The sequence below is a fragment of the Elephantulus edwardii genome, unplaced genomic scaffold (genome assembly GCF_000299155.1).
Source record: "Elephantulus edwardii isolate Elephantulus edwardi_28Jun2011 unplaced genomic scaffold, EleEdw1.0 scaffold00291, whole genome shotgun sequence".
Classification (NCBI taxonomy): domain Eukaryota; kingdom Metazoa; phylum Chordata; class Mammalia; order Macroscelidea; family Macroscelididae; genus Elephantulus; species Elephantulus edwardii.
The window spans coordinates 1,005,901-1,017,631 of NW_006400041.1; the positions used below are offsets into that span (position 1 = coordinate 1,005,901).

The 11,731-nt window shown below is 50.6% G+C and overlaps 1 protein-coding gene across 1 annotated transcript in view; it reads left to right on the forward strand.

Moving 5' to 3' along the window:
- Positions 1-10,314, forward strand: part of CNNM4 (cyclin M4) — a 76,705-nt gene extending 66,391 nt beyond the window's left edge. Inside the window, exons 2-7 of the mRNA XM_006900701.1 lie at positions 2,893-3,036; positions 3,349-3,483; positions 4,379-4,548; positions 4,760-4,856; positions 9,709-9,890; positions 10,117-10,314. Coding sequence (XP_006900763.1) covers positions 2,893-3,036; positions 3,349-3,483; positions 4,379-4,548; positions 4,760-4,856; positions 9,709-9,890; positions 10,117-10,314 — 926 coding nt within the window. The remainder of the gene's footprint in view (positions 1-2,892; positions 3,037-3,348; positions 3,484-4,378; positions 4,549-4,759; positions 4,857-9,708; positions 9,891-10,116) is intronic.
- Positions 10,315-11,731: the final 1,417 nt, after the last annotated feature.

Below are 11,731 nucleotides of genomic sequence, written 5' to 3' on the forward strand. Positions count from 1 at the left end.
AGTGCCTAGTATGTCAATATTTTGGAGTTGACCATTAGTTACAGTGTAGTCCCTGCCCTTAGCCCAGTGCCTTGACCCACTTATTTCCCAGCTCCACCCTCCGGCAGGATACCACTTCACTTCTACCAAATGCCTTCAGAATTAATGTCCCATTGTCTGACCCATAGGAGTGGTTAATGATCTTCCAGTCTGCCCCTTGTCTTGTTCTGACTGCTGATACTTAGCTTCTCCATCCACCCTCCACAGAGGTAGTCAGGGGGATTACTATGTCTGTAGATTCTCTTTCTATTCCTGGAGAAATCTTTTGATGCACATAAAAGTTATTTTTTTATGGTAAGTAAAATTTATATTTAGAATTAGCCCACTGGACTCAATTTAGATGATCCCAATTTTGTTGCCAACATCCAAAGCATCATAATCATGCTCTCCATCAGGCCTAATCAAAGTGTTGACCTTAGCCACATCAGTGTCATAGAGCTTCTTTACAGCTTGTTTAATTTGGTGCTTATTGGCCTTGACATTCACAGTGAACACAAGTGTGTTGTTATCTTCTATCTTCTTCATAGCTGACTCAGTGGTCAGGGAAAATTTGATGATGGCATAGTGGTCAAGCCTTCCTTCTTAGCTTTTGGTGTCGATTGTGGTTAGGCACACTTAAATGTGTTAAGACTTCCTGCCCGCCTGGCTTCCTGAGCGTTTGCCAGCATACCTGCTCACAGGAGTGGGCATATGTCTGTCCTCTCCACCAGCCGTGACCACTCCCAGATTCGGAGAAGGTGCCAGTTTGAAAAGTGCTAAGGGCTGCCTAGGTTGAGATCTCATGCCCTTCTGATGATACTTGTTTATCAGGCTGCAGCACACCTCTCAAGGTACTGCTCCTTCCTTTCTGGAGAGCCCTCCCTGACAGCCATCACCAGGGCACAGAGGCCTGGGGGCTGGAGCCAGGAACCTGGCCCTGACCAGACTGCTGCCCTGCAGGCGAACGTTTGCAGCTCCCTTGCTTTTTTCTTATCTCTTAAAAGACATCAGGGCATTTTTAATGATGGTCAGCCTTGGTTTTATCCAGCAGTGATCCTAAAACATTTTTTGGTAGTAAAAGAAATGTGTATCACAACTATCTAATCCCACCTCAGCACCTGTAGCATCCTCCAGTTAGCACCCAGGACAGCTGAAGACTCCACCTGTGCTGGAGAGGTTATCTGTGGCCTTTTGGACCTATCAGGAGTGTATGTGTAGTGAAAATTGTTTGCGTTCAAAAGGTTGGGATTTGAATTCACTCCATGCTCTTTGGTGTGTTAAAGACAGACTTGATGTCCTCCTTGTGAAGAGTCAAACTTTGGAAACCTCATGGAGCACATGTGCGCTCAGACACACAGGCTGCAGCAAGCTAGCACTGACCTGAAGGCCACTGTGGTGGTGTAGGAGCCATGGCGTCAGCCCCCTGTGATTGGCCACCCTGTGCACGCAGGACAGGGCCCACCAGCATGGAGACTGGGCCACTGGGAGATTTTCGCTGGCTGAGTTTTAGAGGTGCCTTGCCAGATCTCTTTCCAGTCTCTGAGTCTGAAGCTTCACTGTAACCTGTTCTGCATCACAGAACATGCTCCACTGATAGAAAGGAGTCGAACCTGGGTCTCCAACAGGAAGGTGTTCTTGTGTTGCTGCACAGTTCACCAGGAGAGACCTGGACAGCGTCCTCCACAGAGATCCCACCCCTCTGTTGCTTTCAGATTAGAACCGCTCAAGGCCAACCCTCAGTGGACTTTCTGAAGCTGTAATTCACACAGGGGAAGGATACTCATTTTTCCCCTGCAGAGTAGTTGGTGGGTTTGAACTGATTATTTAGAATTAATTCTTCAGGGTTTAGAATGAGGCACTGCACTGAGTAGTGGATTCCAGAAGGAAGATGTGCATGGGATGCTACCTCCACCTTCACAGAGCTTCTCGGGCTTCATCCATTCGGGTGCCCCCAGCCTATGTGCCACATGCAGAGTGCAGTTGGCCCAGCAAAGGGGTAGGTCAAGCCATTCCTGGCTGGCTGCCTGCTGTTGCTCACTGGGGCTGGGGGAATGGAAGAGCAGGTGAGAACCCCAAAGGAGAGGCTGGGACAGCCTACTACCCCATCTGACTTCTGAGAGGTCTCCCACCCTTTGTCTCATAACTTTCTCTTGCTTTAGATGGAGGTGTCGCCTGCTCTCTAATTATAGTGCCTGGCCTAATTTCTTAATTACTTTTACTGCAGCAGTATCCCAGCCCTAGGTCTACTAGGAGGACAGCCCAGGAGGGAGCCGTTCTCACACGAAGTCCAAGGGGAGTTTGTGCCTCTGGCCCAAAGGCAGCACCTTCAGGGGTTCAAATCCACTAGGCACCCCACTGGTGGGAGAAAAATGGGCCCCTGCCTCCCGTGTGACTTAGAGTCGCTGGAAGCCTGTTGGAGGGTCAGCTGTGAGTCAGTGCTGGCTTGGAGATTGGCCGAGGAGATTGGCATGTGAGGAAATGTGAGCACAGGCCACTGAGTAATGGATTCCCAAGCAGAAGCTTTCTCTCTGCTTCGGGAGGTACAATGCCAATTTTCAGGGGATCCATGTTTGGCTTCAGCACCTGTTGTCATGTGTGTCCCCAACCATGGGCTCTCTGTGCAAGACAGGGTGTCACAGTGAGCCTTCTCCTCCCCCACAAACCCCTGCTTGGATGTACTAGGCAGCATTTTACCCCTGAATGAGCCTTAATTGTCTTTAAAAATAATACTGCTTATTTTTCTTTCCAGAAAAGTTGTATCTGTCCACAGTCAAAACTTGATAGGAAGTAAAAAAAAGGGAGGCGATGACCCACAAATGCTAGCTTTGGGTGGAGGGAGCTTCCCAACTGATCCCTTTGCTCTTAACCCCACAGGGAAGTCCCACCTGGCTATCGTGCAGAAGGTGAACAATGAGGGGGAGGGCGATCCCTTCTACGAGGTCCTCGGCCTGGTCACCCTGGAGGACGTCATCGAGGAGATCATCAAGTCGGAGATCCTGGACGAGTCAGATATGTACAGTGAGTTCATTCCTCTCCACAGATCCCCAAACCTTTGTCCTGCCTAGTGTCCTTGATTGGGCACCTGGGCAGCACCTCCAGCATGCTGACACGCGGGCACATGGCCACAGTGGGCAGGGAGCAGTTGAGAGCCGTGAAGGGGGCAGCCTCTGGCCCCCAGCTCCTGCCCTGCCAGAGTCTCCTGCTTCTGGGTTAAGGAGCCCAGGGGAGCGAGTGAGAGGCACAGTGCTGGGAGGCACGTTAGAGCCTGCTCCTGAGTTCTCAGGGGATAGTTTCCTTAGCCAGTCTGAATTCAAGGTCTTCCTCTTTCAGCGGATAATCGGAGCCGGAAACGGGTATCTGAGAAAGGCAAAAGAGACTTCTCAGCCTTCAAGGACACTGACAATGAACTCAAAGTAAAAATTTCCCCTCAGCTGCTTTTGGCTGCTCATCGTTTCTTGGCCACAGGTGAGAGCTGGAGGGGGACCTACAGGTGTTGATGGAAAAACAGTCACAGGGAGAGAAGCATTGGGGTGAACATTTACAGGGCCCAGAGGCCCCCAGAAGAAGCCTTGGCTGTCTACTTATGCAAAACCAGTCCTTGTGAATTCCACTCAACTGATAAATTTAGGGTCACCAGGAGTCAGTTGACTTCCTGACAGCTAGTCTTGCAAACTTCTAAGAAGCATCTGAGTTTGTTTCTATAGTGACAGCTGGAAGCACCTGAGGGAACAGGACACCTCTTCACATGCCAGGGTCTTCACCCAGGCGCATACAGTCCTCCTCTCTTCCCCTCTTCCTGCATATGCAGGGAACTGACCCTCAAACCAGTGACATTTCTTTACCTTTCCCCTCGTCCCTAAGTCATTGCTTTCTTGGGGACCTGGATAACTGATGAAAACACCCCCACTTCGCTGTGTCTCCTTCCCTGCAATTTATCTGCCTTTATAGCCCTCACTTGCTGAAGGCATGTTCAATTCCTCCCCTTTAATTCTTCATTCTGTGGTATTGGTGCTGTTGATAATAATCATAGTGCCATTCAAAACACTTGCTAAAAATGCATCTAAGAGTGTATCTGTATTATCTCACTTAACTTCACAACATGGCCCTATTGAAATTTATATTCCCATTTTACAGCTGAGGAAACTGAGACACATAGAGGTCAAGGAATTTGTCCAAAGGCATACATTATTATATCAAGTGCAGGAGTCAGGTCCCCAGGGTTGGGCCTGACAGTGACAGAGCCACCGTGGCCCAGAGTGGCTGCTGTGGTTGCAGTGGAGGCATTGCACTGATGCTTGATCTGCCCAGGCACCCCTGAGCCCAGACTCAGTGTCAGGTCCTCCTCTCTCTCCTTTCGCAGAGGTGCCCCTGTTTAACCCCTCCCTGATATCAGAAAAAATCCTGCTCCGGCTGCTCAAGTACCCGGATGTTATTCAGGAACTCAAGTTTGATGAGCACAACAAGTACTACAGCCACCATTACCTATATACCAGAAATAAGCCGGCCGACTACTTCATTCTCATCCTGCAGGTGAGCACCCTTGTGGGACGCTGCTCACACCGTCCTCTCCGCTCTCGATCTTGGGGCAGGCCTTGAGCCGCTGCTTTCTCACCTTGCCCGTCCTCTCCCTGGCTATCCACCCTGTGGGTCCTACTCCTTCCTCACTTCCTTCACATGCTGTCCTTTGTATTTCAGTCGTTGTCTTCCTCCCATTTTTAACCATGACCCTGTGTCCTTCCAGGGAAAGGTGGAAGTGGAGGCCGGAAAGGAGAACATGAAATTTGAGACAGGTGCCTTTTCCTACTATGGGACCATGGCCCTGGCCTCTGCCCCCTCTGGTGAGTCTGTGGCCTATCTCAGCCCTCTCCAGCAGCTCCTGGTGTGCAGAGACTCTGACCTTCTCCGTATGCTTCCTAGCCAGGAAGAAAGAGGGAGACAGGAGAAGATAAGGCTTTTTAGAGAAGGAGGACCCAAGGCAGAATAGCATGAGCTCCAAAAAGCAGGAGGGAAAAGATGAAAAGGGGATTTTGAGCAGAAAAGCCTGGAGGGAGCCAAGTCTGTGTCCTTGTGAAGGTGAAACCAATCTACCTGAGGTGGAAAAAGATGGGAGAATAAGGACATTTTGGGGGACCTCAGGAGAGTCAATGGAGTGTGGCTGTAACAAGAAGTAGGAAGCCTTTGGTGGTCTTTATGCACAGGGCAGAGTGGACCAGTGGTGGCCCTCATTAGCTGGAATGATGGGAAGAAGATTGAGTGTAGAAGGCAGATGGAGGGTGGCTGACAGGGCTTTGCTTGGGAGGATTGACACAGGGGGGAGGATTAACAGAACAGAACAGGGGAGTAGGGAACTGAGAGAGAGAGAGAGAGAGAGAGATGGTGCCCCGGGCAATTTGGGGGGCTTCCTTCTTATGGGGGTCCTGGGGAGGACCAAGGAATTTGGAGTGTTAATTAAATTAAGTTTGGACTATTTTGATCAGGTTTAGAGCCTTATCAGGATCCATTGTCTGTTCTGGTCTTTGATATGACTGGTTTAGATGTTATCAGGTTTCTCAGGAAGTGATCAGGCCTGGGGGGGGTAGGGGTGGGGCAACTGCTATATTCTTCCTCCAGCTTGGAGCCCCCAGGACCTCTTTGCCTGGGGCCATTTGTAGATGGGACTGGATTTCTGGGGAACTCAGCTGCTGCCTTTCCATTAAAGGCTGTTTCTGATAGACCAAAGGGTAGACCATCCACCTTCAAAGGGAGGTTAGCCAAGGTTTGTAGAAGGGCCACCCTGGCATGCTCTGCTGGTCCTGGGTGGCTCGGACAGGTAGCGTGGCAGCCCCGCTGGCCAGCTCTACACCCTAGTCTTGTCCAGCTCAGGTGGTCACTGGGAAAGGGAAGGAGAGTGAGCTTTGGTCCTGGGACTAGGCCTTGCCCATAGTGGGAACCTCAGTGCTATTCTTCAAATATCAGATCTCTGAAGGTGCAGATCAATGCCCATGGCCAGTGCACCCAGGGAAACTGACACTGATGGGTTCATGGGTACCCCCCCACACACACACACACTTTCACCATGAAGAGCCAGGATGTAGTAGGCTGTCTGGAGAGGGAGTAGTACCCTGGAGGAGCAAGACTCAGAGTTGGGCCCTGGAGCAGCTGGGCCTGCCCAGACAGCCTCAGGGAAGACCTGAGAGGGCTGCTGTGTCCCTTCCTGCCCTCCCACCCCGCAAATACTGCTCCTCTGTCTAAAGGGAAAAGGTTCCCAGGGCTTGGAAGACTTCCTTAGTGCTTTCTCAGCAGTGATGCCTCATAGACCCTCTGTGTTTGGGCCTCAGTCCCCACCTGCAGCGGATGGAAGGGGTGGGAAGTGGCTTGTGGGATACTTTCACCATAGGCACACTGTAGGACATAGTCAGTTGGCCTCTGTCCTTCTGTGCCCAGAGCTCACTAGTCGACCGTGTGCCCTTTCTGTACTGAGCTCTCATCTCTGCAGGGGCAGCCTGCCTTCTCCAGAGCACACCCGAGGCAGGTCTGCTGCTCTGTTTGTTTCTGTGGCTCCTGGGCCTTGGACTGGCCCCTCCCACCACTGACTCTTCCCTCTTTTGATCCAGTGCCTTCAGCTCCAGCTGGGTGTCCGCCTGGCAAGCGGAACTCCCTGCTCTTCTGGCTCTCAGGTAACATGGCATGGCTAGAGAAGGTTGTGCTGCCACCTGTCGCCTGACCTCTCTCACTGCAGCCGCCTTAACCTCTCTCCGCATGCCCTGGGGCTCCTGACAGGCACTGGGGCTCCTGACAGGCACTTGGGACTTGTTCAGATTTAGGGGCAGTGCAGTGTGTTTCACTTAACAGCCAGCTCTCAGGGGAGCTGGACTCTTACTCTGGTCCTAGAAGGGCCTTCTTAGATGCTTGTTGGTCCTTGAGAAGACACAGAACCCCATCCATGGAGACACACACACATAAGTGGAGGTCACTTCCAGCCAGGCCTCATATGCATCCTCTCCTGGAGCATGTGAAGCAGGTGTATAAGTCACTTGCCAACCTGCTGGCTTCCAAGAGCTGCTTAGCCCTCTCTTGGTCAGGCCACTCAGCAGGATTGCTCCTTAGCTCAGCTTGCTCCAAAAAGCCTTCTGCCTTAACAGGCTTTCCTTTCCTCTTCCCTCTGCTACTTTTATCTGGCTGCCCCGGGAAGGCCACTGGTGCAGCCACAGCATCGGGCTGCTGTTTGAACCCCAGCTCCTCATTTATAGGTAAATGGTTCCTCTACAGGATCAGGCATGTGTGATAAAGCCCTTTAACACCACCAGTAAGTTCCCAAAGACACTCCAAGCTCGCAGTAAACCTCAGTGCAAAGGCAGGCACAAGGTGTGAGGTGGCAAGCCTAGCTCCACTGAGTACCCAGAGGCGCCCCTCTGCCTGGAAGCCTCCTGCTCAGAAGCACGTTTCCCACTGTGCTGGTCAGTGAGCCCACCTGTCTGTCTCCTGCCAGGCCTCCTCTGCTGCTGTCACTTATGCTCATCACCATCTCTCTGCCCCCAGTGGCAGCACTCTGTCTTCTGGGGCTAAAGGGCTTCCAGTGCACGTGCCCCACAGCCAAAAACTGTTGTCCTTTTTTGGTGGTAGTCAAGTTTCTCTTTGCCTCTGAGATAATGCATTTTAAGCCCAGTAGGATGGCAAAACTGGTCAGTCTCCACCTGTGGTCCTATATACCTTATTTGCATGTTACCACACATACACACAGAGATTCCATGTATTTGTATTATTAGCAAATTGTTTGATACCCTTAGTGGACCACAAGCACCTGATTCCTATAGTCCCATCCAGTCATTAGGTGGAAGTTGCAAGGCTATGGCTAAAAAGGCAATATAAAACAATTCATCCTACTGTACTCAGATGTCTTAATACCTTCTTCAGTTTCTTTCTTACGTTGTCGTTATATACCATGGAGTTGTGACTGACTCATAATTGATCCTCCAGCAGGTTTTCAGAGGCAGCAAATTGTACAGGAGAAATTTGCCCATCTGTCTTCCAGAGGGAGTAGCTGGTGGGTTAGAACTAAGTGTCTTTGGGTTGGCAGCACAATCCCTTACCACTAAGCCACCAGGGCTCCTTGTTTCTTTGTAGGATCTCTATTTTGTGTGTGTGTGTGTGTGTGTGTGTGTGAATATTGTTGCTCTTCTTTTTAATTATTTCATTATTTTTTTGTGTGTACCGTCAAATCAGATCTGACTGGTACAGGAGGAGATTGTTTTTCCTTCTCTAGCAGAGCATCTGGTGGATTTGAACTGTGCACCTCTGAGCTTGCAGTTGCAGCTTCTTGCCACTAGGCCACCAGAGCTCGCCAGGATCTCTATTTTTAATGTCACTAATTTGTGGTGTTAAATTCCATTCCTATTTTTAGGGTATTAATATGTATCCACTAAAAACATTTTGAACTTCAAATAATGAATCTGAAAGTATTTGTGTTTTTCTAGAACTTAACCAGAGGTGGGACTTAAGCTAGGTGAGTGCTACTTTCACTGTTCTGTAAGGATTGATTGTATACTACTCAATCATAGACTATTTCAAACCATTTTCCCAAGTCTATTGAGTTAGTGAGTTAAGAATTAAGCTGTCAACTTAAAGGCAGGCGATTCGAATCAATCAGCTGCTCCATGGAAGAAAGATGGTACTATCTTCTCATGATGTACAACCTCTGAAAACCTACTGGGGGTCGGCTATGAGTCACTTCCCACTTGATGGCGTACAACAACATGAGTGAGCCCCAAATTTTACAGAAGTTTGAAGATAACATTACTCAATTCCGTTTCATTGCATTAAAAGCTGCATTGATCAGTCACTTGGATTTGTTTGCCATTTTTGCTGGGCTATGTGTTACAGTAGCTAAGTAGTAGTTAACTAATAGCAGATTAACCTGTGCCAGTTTGCCTTCACATTTAACTTTGTGTATTTCATTGTTTTTAAATGTTCTCAGAAACAAAGATTAATGCTATGCAGTGATGTGAAAAGTCCTTTTTTCAAAATAAGGGGGGGGGGGCGGGAATAAAACAAAGTAACTGGCTGGCTCCTCCCTCATCTGAGATGAAATCATGCCCACCCCTTCCACTTAGATCTGGAGGCTGTGCACCCCTGGAGGCAGCGGGGAGAGGTCCACACCCAGAGACTGCAATGGGAGATGCGGCTGGGTCCTCCACTTCCTGTGGGCAGGACACGCCACCTCTGCAGCAGACACAAGTGTAGGGGGGTACTGCGTCCCACACTGAGCAGATCATATGGCAAACACGCTCTTGACCCTCAGAGAATCCGAAGGCGTGAGGGTGTATGCGCGTGTGCCCTCCCATCGATGCGATCTGTGTCGTAGGCAAGGGGAACAGCTTGTCTGTAATGGTAGATCACCCTGGTTGCTTTTGTGTGATTCATTGTCTGGAAGAGTTTTTTTAGCCAGAAACTTTTGATATCTTTGATTTTGTTTTCCTCTTGTTTGTCTGTGTCATTGTCTTGGTGGGCATTTTAATACCAGTTCTATGACACTCCCCCAAACAAACTTGCCCATTTGCTCTGATTCATGTAGCAGTAACAGCATCTGTTTGCTCTTAAGAACTTCCCCTTCTGCCCATGGGGCCCATGCCCTCCTCCCTCATGTCTGTGGGGAAAGGTCACAGAGAGGCTGTGAGGGGGCCCCTGGCCTGATGTCCTCTGCTCTTCCCACAGATCGCTCCCCATCCTACCCCACCACCCTCAGCCGCTCAGCCTCCCTTAGTTACCCCGACCGGACAGATGCCGCCAGCTCCCCTCCCACGGCTGGAAGCAGCATTCAGTTCGGCAGCTCCATCCTGGGCCAGTACATCTCCGACTTCAGCGTTCGGGCACTTGTGGACCTCCAGTACATTAAGGTCAGCGCCTCGCACAGCCCGCTCTCTGGACAGTACTGTCTTCCCCCTTGAGGCATGTGGACCACTACCTCTGGAAGAAGCTACTTCTTTCATCCCTTTTGAGCCTTGTTCCTCCCTATTTCTAATGGCTCCTCCATCTGACCAGGCCCCACTTGTCCAGGGCTTATGTTAAGGTTTTGCCCTCCCAATCCCCATTCTCCATCAGCCTCTTCCCTTTCTCCCACAGATCACCCGACAGCAGTACCAGAATGGACTGCTAGCCTCCCGCATGGAAAACTGCCCTCAGTTTTCCATGGATGGATGCACCATCTGCACAGAGAACTTCTCTGAGAAGTCTGAGCTGCCTGTAGTGGACGAGACCACAACCCTCCTCAACGAACGCAACTCGTTGCTGCACAGAACCTCGCAAGAGAGTGCCATCTGACAGGAGGGCCCGGGGTCCCCTGCTGGCACTGCGGGGGGCCTCCCCAGTGGGCCCACACAAAGATAGGGAGCCTAGCAGGCCAGAACGGGAGTGCACAAGGCCGTGTGAGCCTCAGAGGTCCCTGAGCCCATGGAGATTTGATCCTCTGGGGGGAGCCTCTAACAGCCCTGAGGTAGAGGCTGCCCAGCCCTGGACTGGTTTGAGGCAGTGGGCCAACTCCTGTGAGCAGCCGCTGTTCTTCACTGGGAGAATTTCCAAGCAAGGCTCATTGCTCCTCTTTTAAAGTACCCTTTTGGGAAGAGAGTGGGAAAGGATACAGGGTTAAAGAACTTTAAGGAAAAAAAAAATCATTCTTTTAAAAAACTTAAAAGGGGAGATTTTCTCACCACAGGAAGCAATAGCCATAATCTGCTCCCCTTCATGACCTTTAGAGTATGTCCCTGACTCAGGGAACCCACTGCTCCTCCTCCCCTCAGTATGGTGATCTTAGAGGTCTGCAGAAGAAGAGCTGTAACTTAGGAGGAAGACACTTCCTCCTGGAAAGCACAGACCCAAATGGCATTGAGAACAAACACCTGGACACTTACACAGAGGCTGGTATTGCTGGGGTCAGGGATTCTGGGTAACTGTGACATAACCCCAGCTTCAGAGAGGGGCACATCCACTCCTGCCGATCACTGGAGCCAGAACTTCCCCAGAACCCTGCCGGTGGCTGTCCAGGGCAATGTGGGCTTGGCTGAGCCTTTTCACTCCTGCCACGTTTGTTTGCCTCACGTCTGCCCTTTGGCCAACTCTCCCCATGTCATGGGGTTGACTGAAAGTGTTAGGCAGGGTCTTACTCCTTTAAGATTGCTGTCCCTGGCTCTGCAGACCCTGCCCTCGCTTTGACCAGAGGTTCCCTTTGTGGGGAAAGCATCTTATGTCAGATGTGACTTGTCTGGTTACTGCTTGCGTTTCCAGGAGTGGATCTGGTTGCAGGGATGTGCACTGTTAGTGGCTAACACCACCCTGACCCCTGCTCCTTCTGCTGACCTATGAAGCTCTTCTTTCCAGACACCCTTTTCCTGATCCCCAAACTCCAGTTTCTCTGAAGGTCTGAGAATAGGAAGACCTGTTGAAAAAAACCAACATAAACAGATTTTCATACCCCTTACTCTGTGGCCAAGTCTTCCCTGACCTTGAATGGCAGCCAAGATGGCTTCCCACCTGAAAGGCTTACAGATGGTCGCCTTGCCTTCCCGTTTGTGTGTTCTTGCTGTGAGAGGCCATCCTGGCCTTTCTAAAGCTGTAGGTACTGTACCCTGAGAGCTCTGACCCCCTGAATTCCTTCCCCCTGGTGCTGTCAGGCCCTGCTGCAGGCAGCCCGAGGGACCAGAGGCCACGCAAGCCCTTTATCTGGCAGAACAGGAGCTGAGAC